Here is a 24,862-nt window from a genome sequence, read left to right as displayed (position 1 = left end):
GGGAAACAGCTTCTGAATGAAAGCTAAGGAACTGAGAGAAGTGCAGGTCTTCAAAACAGTCACACGTTCAAGTGTGTTCACTTGTGTGACTGGCAGAATAGGTCTGTTAGGCAGACCTTTCAACCTTAGAAATGTTTGTAATGGTATCAATTATATATTGATAGTATGTCTGCAATAATAAAGTAAGTTATTAAGAATGAAGTCTGGAAAATTTTGAGAAGTCCTGACAGCTAAGCTTTCTATGAAAGCTGCCAATGTGGAGAGCAGGCTGTCTGTGTGAGCTTTAAAACTGTGGCAGACTAATAATCTCATTATTACCATGAGTATTCGGATTTTTCACTTCTTTCTGTAAACTCTGACTCGTCCTTCCCTGCCAAAGGGGCTTGCCGTGTCTGCTTCAGCTTCTCTTCATGATGGGAGAGCCCAAGAAGGGACCAGGTCTTGGAGTGGTATTTCCAGGCTAGGTTAGTCCCTGGTGGGAGAACATGGTTGACCTTGTTAAGTTACTCTGCAGTAATCACTGAAGGTGTTTAACCTCACAGGCTCATTCATGCAGCATCGTTCATGCCCATCTGTTCTTTCATGGAGAGAATGCAAAGCCTACAATCCTGGGCGCAGGGAGGTTGAGTGTGGTTTGAATGGGTTAAGTAGCTCACAGGTCTTGAGGATGGTACAGATGCATTCACTGTCAGAAAGTAATCCTGATGTTTTCTAAAATGAGTGATTTCCAGCCATTAGGCTCACCCTGATAGTAGCTGTGATTTGTGGTGCGTGGATTGGAATTTGTGGTCACCAGATGGAAGTGCCCAGAACTTGGAAGGGGTATCACACTTGGCTGGTGTGATCTGGAGCAAGCAGCCTGTTGGCCACTCCTTCAGTCTCATGGAGATGATGCTCTGCCTTCAGTAAGTTTGGGAGAATGAGGCACACACCGAGTCACTTGCTCTCCCTGCCAGCAGCTCTCCTGCCCCACAGGCCTGCTCTGCATTTAACTCCTGATCTGAATCTGCCCTGAAGCTGATGCAGGATGAAACCCAAGGCTGAAACTAATGAGAACTCAGTTTCATGACAAAGTGTCCTCTGGCCAAACTAAGTATCTCTTTGGGCTTGTAGTGCCCCCAAGGGAACTGTTCATGAAGTAACAGGTCTTTCTGGTTATTGCTGAGGGTTTTTTTGTGACACTTCACATTTAAGGTTGTGTTATTCAGCATCATACAGAACAGTCAGACTTGCACAGATTGAAGTGTTATTTTATATAAAATACATTTTTTTTTCAGAAAAGAGCAAGGCATGTATGCTGCTGGATAGGGGAGAAGAGTAACTTTTTCAAAAACACTTTAAAAATATTCTTCAGGGAAATAAACAATACTGTATTTACAGGCTGAAGTGTGAACTAGAATGTTTTAAATTATTAATGATGTGATATTGAAAATTCTAGTGTTGATTCGTACGTTATACTGGTAATTTTTGTAGGGCACTGTCAAAATGTTTTCAATACCAGCATTCCTAAAAGTGTTGAAAAAAATGATTAAAAAGTAAGGTACATGTAAAGACGGGTTCAGCATATTCGTGTATTTTATAAAATCAGGAAATCAGAAAGCATTTTGTTTCCTAGGCTGTCTGCACATGGCTGTGCTGGCTTGCCTGGTTCTCAGAATGGAAGTAACCCTGGTGATAATTTAGGTCAGTGTGCCTTCCTGCATCTGGGGCTGCTGCAGCTTAACTGATGACTCAGTTTAACTCCAGTTCCCCAGCCCTGGGTCCTGCATATGCCTCTGAAGTTCCTGCCAGAGCAGCTTTACATGGGCATGGTGCTGGTGGAGAAACACAGTTGCATTCAGAAATGATCTTTTTAGGGTTAGGAGCAATTGAGCACCCAAGTAAAGCAGGGTATTAAATGAAAACATTTATCCCATGGTTTTACACTTGTCAGTGAGCATGCCAGATGTATAGGGATGAGAAAACTACATGGCCTGTTTCCCTCTCCTTTTCTTCCCCCAGTGTGGATGAGGACAGACTTTTCCTGAACCTGACTAATGATTTTCTATTTTCTCGTTGGAGCTCCTTGCCTTCCATCTTCCTTTGTCTGTCTTTGATAAATGTAATTTTCTTTACTACCCAACAATCCCTACATTAATTTTGTTGAAACAAGGTCTGGAGTTGGCTCAAAGCCATACCTGTTCCCCTTGTGTGGCTCTCACCTGAGGAGGTGGGTGGCAGTGCTGTTGGTCACAGCAGGAGTTCCCTGAGCATATGGTGAGCTGCAGATCTCCCTTATACATCACTCATTTTCTTATCCCTCTGTCACAGTCGTGGATAACCCTCTTGGCACATGGGGTTTACTCCTTGGTGTGTGAGCAGGCTTTGATGCAGAACAGAGGCAAAGTTTTATTTGCTAAAACATCTCTGGGAGAAAATTTATGTACACAGAATGGCATTCAGCTTTGGGAAGTCTTGAATGGCAACTATTTTACAGATACAAAATTGAGGACAAGTTCTTCCTTTGAGAATAACCCTCCTTTCTTTCTGCCCAGGGTGTTTTTTTGTTTTGGTGGGGTTTTTGGAAGGGTAGGAAAAGATGTGGTCATTTGGTGGGTTTTTTTGCACCCCTGTGATTAACAGGGACAAGGAACAAGGGACAAGCATTAGGCATGGGCAGTGAAATATTTAAACAACTTTTTTCCCTGCATTGATCGGAAAAGCCTTAAAAATGTAGGTGAGGATAGCACATGGAGGAAGAAAAATCTTGCTGGATTTGGGATTTTAAAGTAATCTATAAGAACAGATCTATATTGTTACCTGGAAAGCATGATGATATTGTAATGAGCACATATATATTGTTCAGGTACATGTTCAGAGGTCTTTTTTTTTTCCAGGCTGATGTTTTTGGGAAGATAATTTGCAAGTATTTTATTTGTTGTACATATGTACTGATTTCCTTTTTTTCATCTCTAGGTAAAAGTATGGATGAAATTAAGAAGCTGCTGTTGTTGGTTCTGGGATGTGCTGTGCAGGTGAACATTCAGTAGAGGCTTGAAAAAATAAGATTTGAATTTTTTTTTTTCCCTGGGCTGAGAAAATGCACTTAAAAGTTAGTGCTGTATATACAAATCTTCAGGGGAATGAAAGAAATGCAAGGGAAAGGAAGCACACTTTGTGATAGCAGTAGCTTCATTTCGCTGCCTGTGCTTAATCATCCACAGGATATGTACTCTTGCAATGAAGTAGTCTGCTTTGATGACAAAGTGAGAGGACATAAACCTTGAACAGTGTTCTTGATATCAAGATTATTGTAGATTGTTTTCTTACCATTTTAAAATAGAGTGGAACAGTACATATTAATGCCAAACAAATACATAACTAATAGCCTAAACGTTTGTTTAATGCATCTTGATAATATTTGCATACTCATTGGATTGAATATTACGTGTAGAATACCCAAAATAAATAGGTAATTTGTATATTAATCTGAGGATTTTAATGTGGCATTTGTTAAAATAGTAGGCAGTATAAATGGGAAACTACCCAGCAGTGCAGGACAGTTACCAGATAAAGCAGTGTTCTGCCCACCAGAACTGCTCTGTGGCAGCAAACAATGGCTGCGTGTGGGGCTGGCGTTTGCTTATAATTGACCTTGTTTGTAGGTCTGTCTGGTGTTTTTGTCATGCCTTAGGACACTTACCCTGCTCAGCTGTGTCAAGTCAATTATGTCAGGGTAAAGCTGTCTACATATGGCTGCTCTGAACTATCTCAGTGTTGCATTGCAGCACAAAGAATAAAGGTCTGATTTGGCAAGCTACTGTGCATCCTCAGTCCCCATTTACGGGTCTGAGGTTCTTCCCAGTGAAAGGAATCATTGAGACTCAGAAGCAAGCCCTACTAAAAGGACACTGTAAAAGAGTTGAAAAAGACCTTCAAGTAATCCTTAAATTCACCACCATGCAGAGTTGTTACAAGAAGGCAATAATGTTGTTAGTGTACAATCACAGATACAGAGATAGCAGATGTCTGCCTCTTTGAAAGCCTTAAGTAAAAGATTTACTAAAATCTATTTGTCTGAAATGTCACTCATTTTTATCCAGAATATTTCCCTAAAGCACATGTTAGTCCAGCAAGCCACATTATGCATTGATGTGAGTAGTATCTGAAGTTATGCATCTCTTTTCATTGCCAAACCCAAGCAAAATGCAAACAGCAATGCAGGTTAGCTGATGCAATGTAAATGTAGGTTTATGTTTGTGCAGCTCCATTAATGAAGCTGTGTTGATTTCCTCTGGCTGTTGCCCCACCTCTTGATCTCACAGCATGTTGAACTTGTTTCTGAAGAACAAACCCAGACATTTAACTTTGTCTTAATTGTACTGACTGTAAAGAATTTAAATAATTTAATGCATAATTTGGTCAATGCTCCATATGGAGTGATGAAATGTTGTATCTTCTAGTGTGACAAAGGGTAGGTCTTAAACATTTGGTTGTTAGCAAAGTGGGAATTTCTTTTTTAGCTTTTAATGAAAAATGCAGTAGTGAGTTTCAGGACATGTAGTTCTGTTTCAGAGTGTGTTTTCTTTTGACAGTGTGAAAGAAAAGAAGAGTTTATTGAAAGAATAAAACAACTGGATATTGAAACCCAAGCTGCCATTGTGTCACACATTCAGGAGGTGGGACTTCTCATTATTGTCTATTTTGATGTTTTATGTCTCCCTTTCTTGTTTTAGCAGGTGTTTTTTTTAATGAAATATTAATGCTTGGCATTTCATAATGGATTAATGAATTTAACAAAAACATTTACTATGTTACTGCAATGAAATTATACAATGAAAATGGTAAGAAATATTACTTGGCTCAGTGGTCTTCTAAAGAGATTCAGTGGTAAATGCCTTGCAGTGCCTCTCTCAGCAGTGGTATAGACACATGTATCTGATCACTTAAAAAAATCAGCCTTAATAATTATTAAGAAAACACAAATACCAGAAATTGTTGAGTAGTGTTGTTTAAGGTAGTTGTGTTTCTTATTTACAATCTATTTTTGAAACATGATGTGTTATTTAATTGATTGGTTCAAGAACTGGGGATGCAGCATTTTCAGCAAACAAATTTGCAGATCAATCAGTGGTAGAGATACTTTTTGTTTTTCCTGTTCCTAGGTGACTCACAACCAGGAGAATGTCTTTGACTTGCAGTGGCTGGAGCTCCCAGATATGGCACCAGAAGAACTGGAATCTCTCTCCAGGAATATGGTTTTCCACCTCAAGAGGCTCATTGATGAGAGAGATGAGTGCACAGAAGTATGATCACTTCTCTCTCCCATACAGAGCTCATGGGAAGCAGCAGATGTGGACTCCATTCCCCTTCTCATGTCTTGTTTGTGCACTGGGTTTCTATTTCTTCCTCATTTGTTTGCTGCACCCCTGAAAGTCTGTAGAAAAATTTTGACTTTTTCATTGATTCTCACTTAAGCATTAAGGTCTGGTGAAATGATTGGAAAAGGGAATGGAGTGGTCTCTCCACTACATGGACAGACCAAAACATTTTACGTTGAATTTGTTGTGAGATTTTTGTCTCTGTATGTCAGCTCTGTCATTCGTCTTTGAGTGACTGCTTGCCTGTCTCTCCATTGGTATCTGTGCCATCATGAGTTCCAGTGTCTTCTCAATTTTTTTTCTGTGTGAAGATGCCCTATCTGTTGCTGACTCATAAGTTCCTTTCCTTTCAGAACTATGTAGGAGGTTCTTCCCTTCTTTACCATCTTAATTTCTGTCATGCTTCTGTGATTGTCTTAGTTAAAACTGTAAGTTTTTATGAGTTCTCCAAGGAAAACAGGCTGCTTAATTTGAGGATTGGAAGGGGAATGTTTTAGTTGTCTGAGCACAGTGGAGATTCATTTTCTACTCTGTGTAACCTTCCCTTCTGGCTGTAACTTGCATTCTGTATAGTGCCAGGCTTATAATCCTCTACATTTATAAATCCTTTCTAGATATTTTAAAAACAATGAATAATTATGCTGTTTATCTCTTGACACTACATACTTCTCTGTATTTCCAGGTGATTGTAGATCTCACTCAAGAGAGAGATTATCTGCAGTCTCAGCAGCCACCAAGTCCTCTGAAAGCACCAAGTCCAGATTCTTCACCAAACCCAGCCAGCCCTCTTTCTAATGAAGACAAGCAGCACCTTGCAGTTGAGCTGGCAGACACGAAAGCAAAACTGAGAAGAATCCGACAGGAGCTGTGAGTCACCAGTGATTTGTGCTTCTAGAGAGAAGTGCATATTAAATCTTGTGCATCCTGAAAATGCAGTTGTCTGTTGGGTTCAGTACTCTGGCCTCCATGGGAGCTCTCGGGATCACAGCTTTCACATTTTTTATTCATAGCTGTAGGAGGCTAGTGTACATGTTGCATCTTTCTTCTTTTTTAGCTAGTCTTTAAACATGGTGATGGCTACTTCCATTTTTCACCTTCTGTCTCATCTCTTTCTTCCTTTCTTCAAAATGCCAGCTGCTAGCTGTACTTTTTAATAATTAGTAAGAAGCTCAGAGGCCCATGAAGCTAGCTATGGCAGCAGTAGCTGCCATATGAGATTTAAACAGAGGTACTTAGTATAAAAATAGAGTTGCAAACTCAAGTCCATGATATCTGTATAGAATTATTACAAAATATCTTGCTTTCATGAAATTCAGTACAAAAATGTTCTATGTTCAGAATATGCTAGGAAATTTCTGTCTTCCAGATTCCCTTCGAGATGTTCATATATTCAATACTGTTTCAGAAAAAGACCCAAAACAAAACAAAAAAACAACTTGCCAAGATTTTTTTAATCCTTTTCAGAGAAGAGAAGTCTGAGCAGCTTGTAGATTCTAAAAATGAAGTTGAGCAGCTCACCCTAGAGCTGCAAAAAATAAAACAAGAGGTAAGATGGGCTTGTTTTACTGTGACTGTCTTCCATATTTTAAAAAGGCTCTTTTACTCTTTTAGTGGGAGGCTAAAAATACTACTTATGCCTATTTTTTAATGAAGAGATGAAGTTACTCCAGCAAGCTGGAGTTTTAGGACTACGGTGTAGCAATGCTATGCTTTCCACTTAACTGGTAAAGGCGCTCTCATCTGTTTAGCTTGCAAATAGTCTAGTACTGCCTGGAGCTTGTGCAGCATCAGACATTAGAAGTATCAGTCCTAACAGGCTGAAGAACCTCTATGGCTTATAGAGAATTTACTGGCTAGTAGGAAAGTTCTCCTAAACCAGGGTAATGCTGTTTTGCTGACACTGCGAATAAGTATGTAAATAAATAAGAATAAAACTTAAAAGAACATGCAAGTGTTAGCTAAGATTTTTCTTACTGCTTCTTTATCACTTGTCACAGAATATCCACCTGGCCTCAGATGCCCGGTCTGCCCGAGCCTATAGGGATGAGCTTGACTCCCTGAGAGAGAGAGCAAACCGTGTGGAGAGACTGGAGATGGAGCTTGTTCGGTGCAGAGAGAAACTTCATGATGTGGATTTTTATAAAGCTCGCATGGAGGCAAGTGAAAATTTGGAGAAAAATCTGCTGAGTGATCTTTAATGTTTGGGTTTTGTTGTGTTACCAGTTCATGTGTCATTTGTCATTGATCTGACGTGGCAAAATATCAGAGGAAGGGGGAACTTAACATATACCATAGATACTGACTTAGCAACGTTAGAACTTCCTTCAGTGGCAAGAAGGAATTAGTGCACACACAAAAAAAAACCCATTAGACAGACAAGACCAACCTTTTCTGGATTCTTCTTCTAGAGAATGCTGAGCTTTAGTCTAGCACTGAAAATTTACTCTTAGGTAAAATGTCTGTGTTCCAGAGTTGTTCCTTTGACCAATGTTTTTAATGTATAAATTAGATGAATTAATGTCTGGGTGTTTTTCCGTCGGGGTTTGTAGCAGAAGCAACTATTCTTGAAACAGCTGGGCATTTTTAGGCATGACCTCAGATGACAAATTCTATCTATCCCTCTTTGGCAGCAGAAAGGAGGGAAAATCTGTCTTCCCTGTAGTGAGACAGGACCAGGTGCCCTGAGTTATTGATGAGTAGGTGTGGGTTCACCTGTGTCTGGCCTCCCTCCTGAGCATGTGCAGGAGCAGGGGGCCAATAAGAGAGCAGCTGACACCCATGGAGGGAGCTCTCACTCTTCAGTGAGGATGGAGAAGCCCACAGCTAGAGGAGCCCCAGGAGCAGGCAAGAAGGGGTAGATCCCGGAGCCCCAGGAACAGCCCTAGGACATCGTCCAGGAATGGGCTAAACCCCGAGGCCTCAGGATCAGCCCTAGGAGCAAGAAGGGCTCCTCCCGCTACATCTGGTGGAGAATGTGGGCAGCCTGCAGAAAACCTAGCTGGCACAGAAACTGCAAGAACATTCTCCCTGTAAGGTATGATCAACAAGCTCTCTGGACCAGGAAACCCCAGAGCACAGGGGAAAATCCCATGAGGAAGGATTAAATCCCGAGGCCCATGAGGAAAGAAACCCCGGAACAGAGGGAAACCAAGCCAGAAGAGCAGATACAGGAGGGAGAATAATAACTAGAAGAACAACTTGCAGAGACTCTGTGAAAAGTGCCTGGTGCAACTTGCAGAGACTTTGTGAAATATGCCTAGGCTAAGCCCTTGAGCAGAGGGAAATCCCATGAGGAAGGGTTAAATCCCGAGGCCCATGAGGAAAGAAACCCCGGAACAGAGGGCAAGTGCCTGGGACAATTTGCAGAGACTTTGTGAAGAGTGCTCAGACAACTTGCAGAGACTTTGCCAGAAAGGGGCTGACATCAAGCGAATATATGGGTATGCTTAATTCCCCTTAAAGAAAGAAGGTTGAAAGAAAGAAGGTTGAGAATTCTCCCCAAAATATGTGTAAGGGTTGAGAATTCTCCCTAAAAATATATGTAAATTGTGTGATCTTTAATTCCCCTTAAAGATGTATATGTAAAAAGATGTAAATATGTAAATGTCTATGTAAATGTCTGTGTAAAAAAAAAAAAAAAAAAAAAAGGGGGGGAAATGTAGTGAGACAGGACCAGGTGCCCTGAGTTATTGATGAGTAGGTGTGGGTTCACCTGTGTCTGGCCTCCCTCCTGAGCATGTGCAGGAGCAGGGGGCCAATAAGAGAGCAGCTGACACCCATGGAGGGAGCTCTCACTCTTCAGTGAGGATGGAGAAGCCCACAGCTAGAGGAGCCCCAGGAGCAGGCAAGAAGGGGTAGATCCCGGAGCCCCAGGAACAGCCCTAGGACATCGTCCAGGAATGGGCTAAACCCCGAGGCCTCAGGATCAGCCCTAGGAGCAAGAAGGGCTCCTCCCGCTACACTTCCCTAGTGGCTGAAGTAGGGTATGTCAATGAGAAATGTTTAGCTTTGTTCCAGTAACACCTGCAGTTACTTCCTGTAGTCACCTGTAACAGTGCCCATCTTGGAATTCTTAATAAAATTAAGTTTGAAAGGGCCTTGGAGTTACCTAAACCAACTCACTGCTCACAGCATGGATGACCTTAAATTTAAATTAGACTGCTTTTGTTTTCTGTCCTTTCAATTCTCAGCTATACTTTCTATAATGCATAGACATAACACGCTGCTGAAGTCAAATAAATATCCAGACTTGCTGAACACTTGGAATGTTCAGTGATTGACAGCCTCACTGTAATTAGATAAAATCCCTGGTCTAAGGTAGAGGAGCAGTATTGAAACTCACATTTGCTGCGCCTCTGGCTAAGGATACCGACCTTATGTCTGCTCTATCAGCTCTACTTTGTAGGTGATTTTTTTCCCTTAAAGCTAGCTGCTGCTTTGTATGAGTTAGGTTTACTAAAATGGATGTTGGTTTAATGTAGTAATAGACTATGAAAGTCTGTCTTCCCTCTCAGTAATTTCCAGTTTACCTGAGGAAGCATGAAGTTCTATCTCTCTTTTCCTCTCTCAAGGTGGCAAATAGATGTGCATTAAGCTGGCACACAAGCTACCAGTATGGCATCCTGGCATTTCCCTTTTGGCTGTGCTCTGGAGTCACTTAGCTTCTACTTGCTGCTCAAATAATTTAGCCAAAGCTAGGAGAGGAGATTTTTAAGTCTTGTCTTCATCTGGGAACAAGGGAGTAGCTATTTCTGTTCCTAAATTCTCAGTCTCCTTGCTTGTCCTAGAGCCAGCAGTTTCCTGCTCTGCTGTCTGCATGCTAATCTTGCCTGATTTGCCATTCAGTAGAGAGACCTTCACTTGGGTTTCAGATTTGTTCCAACTTTTCTCACTCCTTCTTCCACCCTGCCAGTTCTTGGTGAAAGTGTTGAATGTTATAGAGGAGTGCTGGCTCTCCAAGGATATACTGAAATACAGCACTGGGACAAAGAATAATTCCTGTTGCTATGTCACTTTTCTAATTCCGGGCCACGATGTGGCCTCTAGCAAAAGTTGCTGCTGCTGTAGGGGCTGCACTCTTCTAATATGAGGCAGGATTTCACAGCTGTCTGCAGGCTGTCTTGTGGTGTAGAATAGCCAAAGTTTCACATTCTCACCACTCCCTCTTCCATCATGGATCAAGTCTTGGCAGAGCCATGAACTGACAGGTTAAGCTCTGGCAGCATCAGGCAAACTCCACTGGTTTTATTCTGATACATTCAGAGGATTCCATGGGGCACTATTCCATCTTACCATCATGGAGAAGCAAAAAGGCTGTGCCTAGTAGGCAGTATCCAACATTCCATGGTCCCTCAGTTTTCAGTCTCACCTGTCTCATCTCCTCCATGCCTCCAAAAGTTCAGTGTCTGCTCAGATTCTTCCCACTCCTTCAAAACTTGTTTGACTTACAGTTCCATGTTGTAAGATTTGAGCAGGGCTGTAGCAGATTTTTAGCACTAAACAGTACAGTGCTGATTCATCTGCTGGCATTCACTGGTTGTGGATGGCTTCATAAGTTAAAAGACTTAAGACCTGAACAAATCTTAGAGGCACAGCAGTGAAAACATAGAGGTGTAAAGTACAGCGTAAGCCACTTTTCTATGGTAATGTCATACCTTAAGGCTTGTAGGGTCTTGACAGGGTTGCTAAAAAGCAGTGCCAAATTGGTGAGAAGAAAAAGAGGGTTTACCTTTTTTGTCATGGCAAAGTTGTTCAGAAATGTCATTTTAAGTTGACCATCATTCAAGGAACATGGAGGTGTATATGCTCTTTACACGTCCCTGCTGGGATGGCTTAATGAGGTGGTAATTGAATGTGGAGGAATGGGCTTAATGTGGGGATTCATTCCAGGAGGTGCTTCTCTCCAGTGTAAAGCTTCCTTCTGCCACCTCTCTCCTTGGAACCTTGTGCTGCTCCAGGAAGGACATCAGATTCTTTTCCAAGGCCAAGAAGTCTGCCTTGCCCTTTCTTCCTCCTCCTTACTGCAGTTGCATTTCCATGTAGGATGACAGGAGGAAATTCTGTGAATGTTAAAAAACAACAAAAAAAGCATCTCTTATGTTTTTTCGTGTAGCTGTCCCAGTTAATACTTGACTTTGACAAGATGTTAACTGTGTCATGTCTCAGTAGGGGCAGCTTCTGTACTGCCAGAAGGAAGGGGTTTGAACTCTGCATAGTAACCAGGTCTGGATGCATGTGCAAATTCTCCAGTTTCAGTTTAAACAGATTGCTACTTTAGTTTCTGAAAATGTTTTCCAGTAGCAACACATCCTGATTGTGCAACCACTTACCCCCAGAGTTAATTGTAGCCATATGAGTACACAGTACACATTCTATTTCAAGGCACAGTGGTAGAGGATTAAACCGCAGTATGTAATTTATTTTAGAAATTACAAAAGCTGACTTATATTTGTTGGGTATTAAGTCATCATGTATTAAATGATAAGAAACAAACGGGGGTTTTAATCATGTGCCTATTAAATCCAGGGTATTAAAAAATACAGCTATTTTTGCTGTTGATTTAAAAATAAATTAATAGTTACAAAATAATTTGGTGAGTTTGATGATTAAGGAAAAATAAATTCCAGTGGAAGGACCACCACCCCATGACCACCACTTTCTGATTCTCTTAACAAGTGCCATAGGTGAGTTATGACTTCTGGAGGATGTTAGTGCTGACATGTTTTAGTTAATAGAGTTTTGCCTTGCAGGTCTTGAGATGTAAATCCAAAAATCTCTGATGGAGTAATTATTTAAATTACATGAACTTTCCAATATTAAGACAACCTCAGATCCCAGGTACACCAGTGAGCAACCTTGACTTCGCCATAGCAGGCATTTCCAGCCTGATTGTTAATTCAGGATTTCATAAGAACTGCTTTGAACTGACATGTCCACCCCTCCTGGGCACTTGATGGGAAGTGCTTCAGTCTGCCATATATTGCAGCTCCCAGTGATGTGTGGTTTGTACCAGAGCCTGGGTATGTGTATGTACTTGGCACGTAAGCTTGAATCTTCACGAGGTGCTAAAATAAATAACTATTTTCTGCTTGGTCGGCAGTTTTGGGAATACTTCTGAGCCATGCTTTTGAGGTCAAGACATCACCTTACTTCTTTGGGCTGTGGTCCAGACTGGGTCTGGTGATCTAGCAAAGTAAACTCTTGTCATGTTACTGTTTCATTACAGGTTTTCTGGCAGCTTACATGACAACCAGCACATGTTGTGTCATATACTTGTTCTCATCTGTCATCTGTTTAGTGTCATCTTTTTTAATTGCCCAGTCTGAAGTGACCCTGTTAGACCAGACTTGGCTGAAAATGATGGTTCCCTAAAATTAGTGCTTCGGTATTATTATTTTAGTTACCTGCATATTCAGACCATTTAATTGCAGTAGTTATACCACTTCACAGGCACTAACATACTTGTATTTTTAATGATGCTGTAATAGGGCACTTTTTCCTGTTGTATTTGGAGTTTGGTAGCTGACCCACTGAGAGATCAAGGACAATGTGGTACTGCATAAGGTAGACTTTCCATATTATGCCATCTACAATTGAGATAGAGCAAAAGACTATTTGCTATATAAGGCTATCAGATTGTGGCTCCTCGTAGTATCAAAAGGGGAAGGGAATGGCTGTCATCAGACACTCTTAATTTTTGCTTTACATCTACCTTATTTTTTCTCTTTATTTCTTTATTTTTGTTTTTAAAATAACTGAGCCACATAAGGCTTCTTAAATCTGATTCTACCCCCAGAAATAAAAGGTAGTTGCTGATTAAGCAGTTAAAGTTATTTGCTGATGCCTGGTGATCTTTCAAGAATCTACTTGGTTTGGATGTTTGTGGTCTGCGAGAGTAGACATGAACACTGATGTCAGCAGAGACTTCACATTTAAAGATGTTAGTCCAGAACAGACTTGTCAAGCCATAAGTATTTTATCCTGCCTGTGTGCATATTCTGTTAGAGCAGTGATGGGGGGCAGAGGGAGGAAAGTAAATGAAGGCAGCAGAGAATTCCTTTTGAGAACCAAATAAACTGCTTTTTGCCTCCTTGTAACTCTTTTGGGCAAAAATCCTTCTTGTAGCTATTTAATCTAAGCTCTGATACATTCCTGACCTAGAACATTCTCTCTGACTCAAGACTTATCTGAGGATCAACAAGACTGTAAACTAGCAGTGAGGTATTAAAACTTGAAATAAGACATAAATTAATAAATGTGTTTAAAATGTGACCAAGAATACATGGCTGGATTTTATGGTTTCGACATTTCATGTTTCTGGAGATAAAAATACTTGAATGCACATTTGTTGCTTTGCAAGGAACATTCTATGTGCAGTATAATTGTCTTGTTTCTAAGGCTGTGGCTGCAGCAGAAGTTAAACTTCTACTCAGTAAAAATAGATTCAAGAGCTGTAATGGAAAAGCAGCATGGCTTGTGCAGTTAATGCTCCTGTTTATTGGGGGTGGGGCAGGCTGTGTGTTAAATGATAAGTTTAAAACTTCTCTTGTTTAAGTGAATTAATATTCTGTTCATGAGAGAGAGAGAGGAAAACCTTTTTAAAAAGACATTTAGTCTAATGAAGCAGAGATATGAACAAAGTGTATGTTGATGGATAGCACTCCTCAATGTTCTTTGAATACTCTGTAACATCCTTTGAAAGTAAATAAATATAATGTATTTTGAAACTGGAGACTACAGTGAGTTGGCTGAAGAAATGGTATAACAATGAAATGGAAATTGAACAGTTGCTCTTCTGTGTTTTGAGTCTCTTTGGGGGTGCATCTCTTGATCTAACCTTATATAACACAAAAGGAAATCCATTAGACATGTGAAATTCAGGAAAAAATAGTAAGAAATACTAGATTTGTTTGCATTACTGACTCCCAGATAGTTAAACATAGCATCATATCCCATTAAAGTATCAGGTAAAACCTTTTTTTATCGAAAAGAAAAACTTGTAGAATTTCTCATGTTTTGCAGTGTCAGTTTATGAAAGTCATGTTACTTTGAAAATGCATTTTATGTAAAGAAATTAACATTGGTTCTTTTTCTACCTAGGAATTAAGAGAGGACAATATCATATTAATTGAAACAAAGGCCATGCTAGAAGAACAGCTAACAGTGGCAAGAGCTCGTGGTGATAAACTTCATGAATTAGAGAAGGAAAATTTGCAGTTGAAATCAAAACTTCATGATGTAGAGCTGGTATGCCCTCTTCTTTCCATTATGAGAACTTTTTTTAACTTCTGGTTTTATGCTATGTCATAGATTGTGTCAAAGAAGCCAGTGGAGACAGATGAGCCAACTGTGCTTTTAAAGTGCTTTTTTAGTTTGAACTTTGTGTACATGAATTCTTGAAATAATTGTAATGTTAACAGTGTTTGCCAATGCTACTTTGTGTGAGACTGATGAATTTAATTTTATGCAAGAAGGGATATCACAGCTTTAAAATACTGATTGCTTTCATACATATTGATAAGAGATTTTAAAATTTGTCAATTAAGTAGAACTCTTAGGTATAGTAATGAAATCTACTGTAGTAAAGTATCTTTCTTTATAGAAACAAAACCCCCAGCATCACAGTGACTTTAAGAATCTCTTACTGCTGTAAAATATGCAGAATTTTAAAAGTGGCTTATTGCTTATAGACAAGAAAACATAAAAGATGACTGTCAACAAGGAAAAAGCAACATTGGATATTACCCACTGGGAATAATAAGTACTCTTGTATCTCTTCTCTTTAACTCTCTTATCCTCCCTTTATCCACTGTTTTTTGAATTCTTGTGGGTTTAACATTATAAGGGTTTAAACGTATGAGGTTTTTCATAGAGTCTGTTGGAAACAAAAATGTTGAGGATGCTGTGTGTTTTTATGATTAAAGACTGATTTTGGGACATTATGGTAGTCCTGTCTTGCTCCAACTTTTCTAAAGTGGCTGGTGATTTTGACTGATGCTTGTGTGGGTGAACTGGTGAATGTTTGGGTAATGCTTAATGAAAATTTGGGATCCTGTGAAATAACACTTAAGCTCCCACAAATGCAAAGGGCCAAAATAATCTCAAGAAATAATGGTAGATTCATTCATAAGATCTATTTGCTGTATATTTTAGAATCCAGCTTGTGAGGCAGATGATACTTGCTGACCCATGTCCAGATTTGACCTGATGAACCTGAAGAAGCTCAGTAGAATTCGAGTGTGTCATTTTACAATGCTACATATTATTGAAGAGCTTAGCTCTAGAGACAGCTCACATCCAGCTACTGGCCATGGCTTCTACTGGTCCTATCATTGTGTTCGCCAGTCATCCTCTCTCCAAGGGTATCATGGACCTGAGCTGATTCTTAGCAGGGCCAGTTGGGTGTCCCTGCACTACATTGTGGCACACATGTGGTAGCAGAGAGCAAAGGTTTAATGCTATACATGTATTTCAATAGAAAAGCACACTGTTTAATGAGAGTCTTCTACCCTCAATGCTTGTTGTGCTTGTAGCAGTTCAACTGACAGAACAATCTTATGGATAAGCTGGAATGGATGCATTTTCATTCATGTGTGTCTTGCACAGGACCGGGACACAGACAAGAAGAGAATTGAAGAGCTGCTGGAGGAGAACATGATCTTGGAGATTGCACAGAAACAGAGCATGAATGAGTCTGCACACCTAGGCTGGGAGCTGGAACAACTGTCTAAAAGCACAGATCTTGCAGATAGTGAGTACTAGCTGGGGTAGCTGTTGTGTTTGTGGTATCTTGTAGAGTCGACAGGTTGGTTGACTTAGATGGGAACCACAGTTGAGTCCAAGCTTGGAGAACTTCCCTCATTGAGCCACTAACTTTGAACTTAGTTCTTTGGAACTTCTAAAATGCATTGCTTCTGGTGTCTTTCACTTTCTTTTGAAATCATTAGCATGTTTTCCTTTTATTTTATTCATCACTGCGATGGGGACTTCTAAGTAAAATTATAAAAATTAAAACCCAAAGCTTTTTAGATGACACAGCAAAAACTTCACACTGAACGTGGAATGTTCTGACTGAATGGATGGGAGGAAACTGTGTTCTTTAGTGTTCTTTAGTACAATCAGTACAGACAATTAGCCAGTCTTTAAGTCCCAGGAAGTCACAAATGCTGAAGTCATTTATTTTTACTAGATACTGAAAAATGTGTACAGCTAAAATAACTGGGCTTTTCTTTTTTTTTTTCCCAATGGTTGATTTGATTTCCATAACTATAACAAACATAACTAAGGCTTCCCTCACTAGTCAGATTTTAGCATTGGCTTCTATGTTGAACATTCATTCTGTTTATAATACAAGCCTAAGTAACAGTGCTAAATGGAATTTGGGAAATAAGCTATTTCATGCAGCTCAGTGTGTATATTTTATTGATTGCTTACCTGGCTCTGCTAAGACTTGCATGTTTGGCTTTTTGCACCAGAATGGTTTAATTTACAGACAAAAGAATAAATTAGATTAAGCAGATATTCAGTTTTCGGTAAAGCTGTCTAGAAGGATAGTGTTGTTTTGTAAAATAATTGTGTTCCTGAAACCAGGTCTGAAATCTGTTTGCTGTCTAGGATCTGAGTTCTCTTTACTAAGATTAATGACTAATTAATTGTTACTTTTAATAATAATCCTGCAAAACAGGCTTACCTTAGCCTGAGAAGTGAGTGGCACTCTATTCCTCCTTATGTGTATTTCTTATTATGTGGGGGAAAACCACACTTCTCTCAAAACTTTAAAATTTGATGAAGAGTATTTTTGCAAAAGGTCAAGCCATCAAATTTTCTGACATGTTTCAAATAGTGTTTTGCCCCCTTCGTGGTTTCACTAATAAGTTAATAGAAGGAAGGATGCTAGTTTTATCTCTTATTTATTAATTTCTGTCAAATACAACTTTCAAAGTTTACTCGACAGAGTGGTTTAAAAAAGAGTTAAAGATTGTAAGATTCCTTCACTGCATTGTTGCTTAGCATTTCAGCACTGTAGCTATAAAACCTCTCTGATTTACTAAAGAAGGAGAGAGTAAGAGGAACTGAGAGCATCAGTTATCTTTTCTATTTAGGAAGAAAAAGTAAAGGAAGCCTGATTTATAATATCTAAGAACATTAAACTTTGAAACTTCAAATCATTTCATAGAAGTCCTGTCCTACTTTTCCAATACTTCTCTTTAAGTTCCATTTCAATGTATGCTGCTGTTCTGAATGTTGCTTGTTTATACAAACATGCTCAAACTGCAAGGCTCTTCTGTGAAACCTGTTCCTGGATTTCAAGTTGAGTCTGCCAGTGGCAGACAGCAGAAAATTTTACCTACTCATTTGGAATATTTATTCAAAATTATTTAAAAAATAAGCATGAGGAAAATTAATTTAGGTGGGCTTTGCTTCAAGACAGAAGTCAACTGGAGTATTTAGTTAATGTTTACTATTCAAGTCTTTCTTTGACCAAAACTTGAGATAATGCTTCATAAAAGAGACAAATAGGATTTTACCATTCTCAAAAACCTGCCAGGTCTGAAGTACTCAGTGTGCTGTATTTAATAGTTCTGTTTATTTACCAGGAGTGAATAATCTTCTGAGACTTGAAGACTATGTTAAAGTGAATGTAATATGAAATGTGGTTTTGAGTTAAAGGGCAGAAATTATTCTATGTGAATCAGAGGGTTGCTTTTAAAATTATTCAGATTCTGAGCAGAGAAATGAACCAAACAATGAGGCTTTTGGTGCTGGGATTTTAGGCTGAGGTAGTGAGACTCTTCTTACAAACACTTGAAGTAAAATAACATCTGTGTTATGAAATTTGCATGAATTTTGTTAGTTCTGAAATTTCAACTGCAGACACTTCTCTATGATCAACATTCTCGTGGGTGTCCTGTGTCTAGGTAATTGATAGTAAAATATCCTGATTCAGCATATTCTTGATGAAGTAGCTGTGAAGATAATCATAGAAAGTTAGGGGTTGGAAGGGATCTTGAAAGATAAAGTCCAACCTCCCTGACAGAGCAGGGTCACCTACAGAAGGTCACAGAGGAACACATCCACGTGGGTTTTGAATGTCTGTAGAGGAGACTCCACTGGGCAACCAACCTGTTCCACTGCTCTTTCACCCTTCTAGTAAAATAACTTTTCCTCATGTAAAAGAATAAAAAACAGGAATAAGAATAGGAATAGGAATAAAAATAAGAACAATAAAGCCTGGAACTCACCTTTGTAAGAATTTTTTTCCATGTCAAAGTATGATGTTTTCACTACATTTTGGAAGTGTACTGATTGCCATTTGAGTAAACACTTAGCAGTGGTTTACTTTCAGCTTCAGTTTTGCCTCTGATGGAAGTATGAGGGTATCAAAGTACATTTTGCTTCTAATATTAAACATGCTACCAACTTGGACAAAGCAACTTTAAGAAGAGTTAGTAAAATAAGTAACTTTTAAGATGGTTATCTGTTTTAGATACTTGCCTGTCTTAATTGTTATCTGTGAAAATGGGTTCTGTTTTTACCAAAATATTTACTTAGCAGTCAAGCTGAAATGATAAGTATGTGGCTGCAATTATCTTCATACAAGTGAATCCTAACAACCTAGGAAGGGAGATGTTTGTTAATTGGTTAATGCCACCTTCTCATTCTCCTGTTTCAACAGCCAGAAAGTCCTTTGTGTTTGAGCTGAATGAATGTGCTTCCAGTCGCATCCTGAAGCTGGAGAAGGATAATCAGAGTTTGCAGAATACAATTCAAGAGCTGAGAGATGCCTCTTTGGCCTCCAGGGAGAGCAGCCTAAAATTTGTGGAACTGGAAAAGGAAAATCAGCAGCTTAGCAAAAAGGTAATTTGCTCACAAGAGCAGACACAGCTTTTTGGTGTTTTTAGGCACCAGGACTGTATGGCATTCCTGAGGAACAAGGGATTGCAGGGAATTCACCCATGTTCCCCAGAAGACTGGACATGTTTTTGGGCCCATCTATTTAGCTGCATTCTAACACTGGTGTATTCTGTTGCCTTCTACTTCACTGCCTATTCAGGTGTGTCCTTGTAAGCAAAAGTGACTGTTCCTGTTTTGCAAAAGCTGTCTTTCAGTGCCCATTTGCCCCTGTCAGATTCTACTGTTGATTGTGTCCCTTTTTGTCATCTTATGGCAGTCATGACTAGACAAGGCAGCTATGACCACACTGAATTATTTTGTTTGTTCTAAAGTTTTAATATTGTTTCCAGGTAACTCAAATAAATCACACAGGTGATTTCAAGTTAGTATATTTTAAAATAATATTATTTGCTGTTTGTAGTCATGGATCAGCTCTTTCCTTTTGTCTTGTCCTTTTGGCTATTAGAAGTTCTCTAGTGTCTCCCTCTCTGTAAAGATCTGGGTTCCTTTAATCTTTGTAATAAACATACAGGTCATCACTTTTAAAATTTATTTATATAGAGAGATGTGTGTGTTACAGTCTATTATTAACTGTGATTACATTTAGCTCAAATGCCAGCTCAGTGCATGTCACTATGAAGCAGTGCTGAGTTCATTCCAACCACTAGCTTTAAAGGCCACTAGCCAGACAAAAATATCCTGAACTCTAATTGAGCCAGTGGGGTAAGAGGATGTTTGTTAGTGTGAGTACAAAAGAATTTCCATGTCAGTTTTTTCCACATTCCTGCCTTTGCTAAATTACTGGAATGCAAGCTGCATTCCACCTTTTCCCATCACTGCTGTAACCTGTGTGTGTGACATTGATAAGAAGATTTCAGTCCTCTCTAGCCTGCTTCTGGGCTAACCAAATGTTTAAAAGGACAAGGGGAGGAAGAATCCTGATACAGAATGCTTGCCATGGATTGTCAGATTGTATCTGGCAGAGTGCCAGTTTCTCTGCTAAGGAGAAAAGGTGTCCGTCACCGGATCACTCCATCTTCTGGATCAATTCTTTCGCCAAGCTGAGAGACCACCTCTGCTTCTTAGCTTCCTTCTGTGAACAAGGAAAACTGTACTCCTCCTTCCACACTCTAGTTATGATCTGTTGTATATGAGTACTTCACTACAGCTCTAATTTACATGCTTGAAATTTGAGATCAACACATATAAAGCACTCAGCAGATACCTGTGGTGCACAGCAATTAAAGTCACTTGAAAAACTGCGGTCAGCCTTTGGCTTTGCCCCGGGCACATTCCTGTGGGCACCTCTTGTTATGGAACTGTAGTGATGCCAACGGTTTTGATTCTAGAATTACTCTGATATTTTTGATGATGATGAATGTGCTGACATGGTGGGGTCACCTACAGGTCTAGCAGTTAAATAAGGCAAAAAACATTGGGGAATGCCTGTGTTGTAAGAGAGGGTCACTGTATGCATCAACCAACAAGGAAAAATATGGCAGTTAAAAATACTGCTACTGAAATGTGTGTGAACTGTTCACCAGAGATATATGATGGGAGCTGTTGACTAAATACCATAGGATAGGCAAGTTATTGATGAACTTCACCTCCCATTCCGGGTGATATAGAGGAAAAAAAAAAAGAAGGTAGAAGTAAGTATGCTATAATCTGTGTGGGACATAAATTTACTTCTCAGTGCACAGAAATCCGATACATGATGTGTAAAATAATCTTGAGAGCTTTGAATTTGTCTTTTTTATTAATCCTCTCGGAGTATTTTTGCATTTCTCCTACACGTATCCCCTTAATTAGAAGGTATGCATGTTCACAGGGAGCTGTGCTGGGGAAAAGGGGGCTAGTAAAGGAGGTTTCTCCATCTCTCTCCCTCTCTTTTCCTCTTTCACTCCCTCCCTCTCTCTGATTCACTGTAGGCAGTGGAGACAGCAACAGTTCTTAAAGGACTGTTAAATACAAGCACATATAAAGTCACAGGGCAAGACATGAAGTGTTTTTCTCAAATACTATGTGCCTATCGAGTTTTTTTATAACTTTCCTGAGATAACCATAGAAAATATTGCCTCCCTAAAGACATTTAACTGGAGTCAGATTTCATCCATTGTCTGAGACTTTAAAAAATTGTTTTATTATGCTTGGCTATCTACTGATCTAGTGCTTGGAAGGATCATGTAGCCAGAAAGCAATTACTCAGGTAGTACAGGAGGAGATGATATTTTTTCTTTCTTGCAAGGTTTCAGAGGGGCTAGTTATAAAAAAAACCTCCTTTCAGGCACAGTCAACTAGCAGCAGTCCAAGTACCAATCTGTTTTCTCTGCATTGCTGACTTCTTTTGACTGCAACAAGCTCTAAGCAGCAGTTTCTTACTTGACCCCAAGTTTTTTTGGGAGGTTATAATGAAGACCAGGTATTGCTGAATTACTGAGCTTGTTCCAGCTTTCTCTGAACAGGTCCTTTGAGACTAATGAATCTTAACATGATTACATTTCTAACTGCTAAGCTCTTCTTATCTACAATCTCGGCAGCCCCTGCTTGTTCAAACACTTCCTGTAAAGAGGCACATGTTGACATAGGCTGAGCCCAGCCTCCAGCTATTTCCCACTTGTAAGAATGATTGTTAATACCATTTTCATTGACATTTTCACTGTTGGCAAAGTTAGCAATACCAACACAAAAAAAAGAACTGATACTTTTGCAGAACTGTAGGTGCTCACAGTGCTTTACAAGCATAAAAAGAAATCCTTCCTGACTTGGAAGCTCTCTCAATCTCTTGTTTCTAAATACTGAAGAGCTGCTGCTTTTTAGTGCTTAGTGCATTGTGAGTACAACTTCCAAAAGGAGGGAGTAAGAAGACATAATTCATTATAGGACTGGGACCTGATTCACAAATCTTTCAAATCCAGTATTGTCACCTGCAGGGGGAAAATAGAGGGCAAACAGCACAGGGAGAGGGAAGGTAAACTCTGTCACTCTCTGTTCCTGATTTCTTTTTTTGTGAATTGTCAGTGAATTATCTTAACTTTCTCTACATTCACTGACAGGTTACGATCATCCTTGATAAAGAGGCTAGGAGGAGGAGCAGGCAAGTCCCTCAGAAACATGAGCACCAGAAACTTAATCACTGTTGAAAGTAGCATAACAGGACATTCAGGCAGGCAGGTGAAGCATTTCTTATTGCTGTACCTTATATGTACCTCATGCTTGATCTTAATAGGCATGAAGGAGATTCTTGGCACTGTGAGAAAAACAACAGTTCATTTCCTCCTCTGAGACTAGCAAGCTGGAGAGGTGAAGGATTACATCTTTCAGCCATAGTCCCCATCTCATTCCTTTCTGATCTTCAAAATAACTTAAAAGGCAAACAGTCATTGCTTTGAGCTGTGGCTGATGTGTTTTGGTGTGTTCTTTCCACACAGATTGAGAAGTTGCAAAATCAAATTGAAAAAGAGAAGCAAAGTAGTCAAGATCTGGAGACCTTGAGTGAGGAGCTAATAAAAGATAAAGAACAGCTTCAAGTTATCATGGAGACTCTAAAAGCTGACAAAGAAAGACAGGTGCAAACTTTGCAAGTGTTATTTAAAAGTATATGGTCTGTAGTGGTAATTTAGTGATCCTTTACATTTTTACATTTACTGATTGCTTTACATTTAAAGTATCTGGTCCTCTCAGGACAATAGGGTGATTATGAGTGCAAGTTGAACTTGTTCAAGTGTAGGTAAAAGACTTCTTCAAAGCAGAAAAGCCCAGCATATTTTGTTGGCTACTGCTTCTGTTACCAAAAGAGGGGATCTTTAGGCTGTTGTAAGGACAGACCTTCCCTCTTTAGAAGGGAGAGGAAGCTCTGGATCTTACTAAATGGGATACCAGCTGGTTTTAGCATGTACTGTGGATTTCTGTGGATGATTTTTATGTAAGAATGAAATGCGTATTGCAGTCTAAATCACAAGTACTTCAGCTGCAATTTGACCAGTGAGCTGTGTACTGTTCTTGCAGAAAGTGTGTCCTTAATGACATCCAAAACTGCTATAAATTTTCAAACATTTTGGTGTTCCTGATGCCTTATCAGAGATAATTTGTGTATTCAGATCCCAAAGATGAACCTAAATCTAAACAGAAATTCACTGATTAGGAGTGTCTGCTAACAAAGAATCATCTCCAAAGTGTCTGGACGTCCCTGTACTGTTTTCTACATCTGTTTCAATCTTCCTAGCTGGTAGCAGTAATTTTAATTTGTCAGCATCACAGGATACCAGAGTTAGTATTTTCTTTTTTTTCTATTAGTTTGGGAGGCTGATTTCAGTCAGGGAAAAATGATAAGAAATTTGTCCTAGATTAAATGGGTGTATTGACTAATTTATACTTCCTGTGGTAAGATAAATGAGTAACATTTGCATGACTTTTTATTACGTATGTAGATAAAGGACCTTAAACAAGAAAATGATCATCTTAATCAAGTGGTCTTATCCCTGAGACAAAGATCTCAAGTGAGCAGTGAGGCAAGAGTAAAAGATATTGAAAAAGAGAACAAGATCCTTCATGAAACAGTTACAGAGACTAGCAGCAAACTGAGCAAGCTGGAATTTGAGAAGAAACAATTGCAAAAGGATTTTGACCAGGTTAAAGAAAAAGTGGAAAGAGTAGAAGAAATGGAAAAAGAGCTCCATCGGCTGGAGAGGGAGAATGAACAGCTCACAAAGAAGGCAGCAGCAATGAAAATAGTGACAGAAAAAGTGGAAGTTCTTGAGCAGGAGAATGGGGATTTGGAAGTGGAAAATAGGAAGCTAAGAAAATCTCTGGACACATTACAGAATATTTCCATCCGTCTTGGGGACCTGGAAAGGGACAACAAACAGTTGGATGAAGAAAATCTCGAGCTTAGAAGAGTGGTGGAGACCATGAGATTTACCAGCACAAAGATGGCACAAATAGAAGCAGAAAATAAAGATCTGGAGAGAGAGAAAGAGGACCTAAGAAAGAGTGTGGAAATGTTAAAAGCAATGAGCAAGAAGTCAGAGAGGCTGGAGCTAAGCTATCAGAGTGTCAACTCTGAAAACCAGAGACTTCAGCAAATTGTGGAGAACAGCAGCAAAAAGATTCAGGAGTTAGAAAAAGAAGTACAGGGAATGGAGAGTGAAAACCAGGTCCTGCAGAGAAACCTTGAGGAACTAAAGATTTCTGCCAAACAGCTAGAGAGGTTAGAGAAGGAGAACAAAGCTCTAGAACAAGAAATGTCTCAGCTTGAGAAAGACAAAAAAATGCTAGAAAAAGAAACTAAACGACTCTGGCAGCAAGTGGAGCTGAAAGATGCTATTTTGGATGATAGTACAGTAAAGTTGGCTGTTGCTGAGAAAGAAAACAAGACACTAGAAAAGGAAATTGCTCGTTTCAGAGATTCATCTAGTAAGCTGAAAGAATTTGAAAAGGACAATAAAGACCTCATAAAGCAAGTTACAATTGATAAAAGAACACTAGCTACATTGAGAGAGGTAAGCAACATAATATTACTGGTTTCAACACCGTGCTGTTTTTAATTTCAGCTCTGTGAAGTACCAAAGGGAGACATCTGTCCCATGACTGTTTAATACAGGAGTTGG

At 39.4% G+C, this 24,862-nt stretch overlaps 1 protein-coding gene across 1 annotated transcript in view; it reads left to right on the top strand.

Moving 5' to 3' along the window:
- CCDC88C (coiled-coil domain containing 88C) overlaps nt 1-24,862 on the top strand; it is a 93,769-nt gene that overhangs the window by 43,115 nt on the left and 25,792 nt on the right. Inside the window, exons 5-15 of the mRNA XM_030451755.1 lie at nt 2,956-3,014; nt 4,575-4,658; nt 5,145-5,285; nt 6,043-6,227; nt 6,825-6,906; nt 7,358-7,516; nt 14,460-14,606; nt 15,966-16,110; nt 19,036-19,217; nt 22,685-22,822; nt 23,684-24,754. Of these exons, the coding sequence (XP_030307615.1) occupies nt 2,956-3,014; nt 4,575-4,658; nt 5,145-5,285; nt 6,043-6,227; nt 6,825-6,906; nt 7,358-7,516; nt 14,460-14,606; nt 15,966-16,110; nt 19,036-19,217; nt 22,685-22,822; nt 23,684-24,754 (2,393 nt within the window). The remainder of the gene's footprint in view (nt 1-2,955; nt 3,015-4,574; nt 4,659-5,144; nt 5,286-6,042; nt 6,228-6,824; nt 6,907-7,357; nt 7,517-14,459; nt 14,607-15,965; nt 16,111-19,035; nt 19,218-22,684; nt 22,823-23,683; nt 24,755-24,862) is intronic.

This window comes from Calypte anna, chromosome 5A, assembly GCF_003957555.1.
Source record: "Calypte anna isolate BGI_N300 chromosome 5A, bCalAnn1_v1.p, whole genome shotgun sequence".
Lineage (NCBI taxonomy): Eukaryota > Metazoa > Chordata > Aves > Apodiformes > Trochilidae > Calypte > Calypte anna.
Note: the sequence above shows the minus strand (reverse complement) of the source record. Positions and strands in the feature narration are given on the sequence as shown.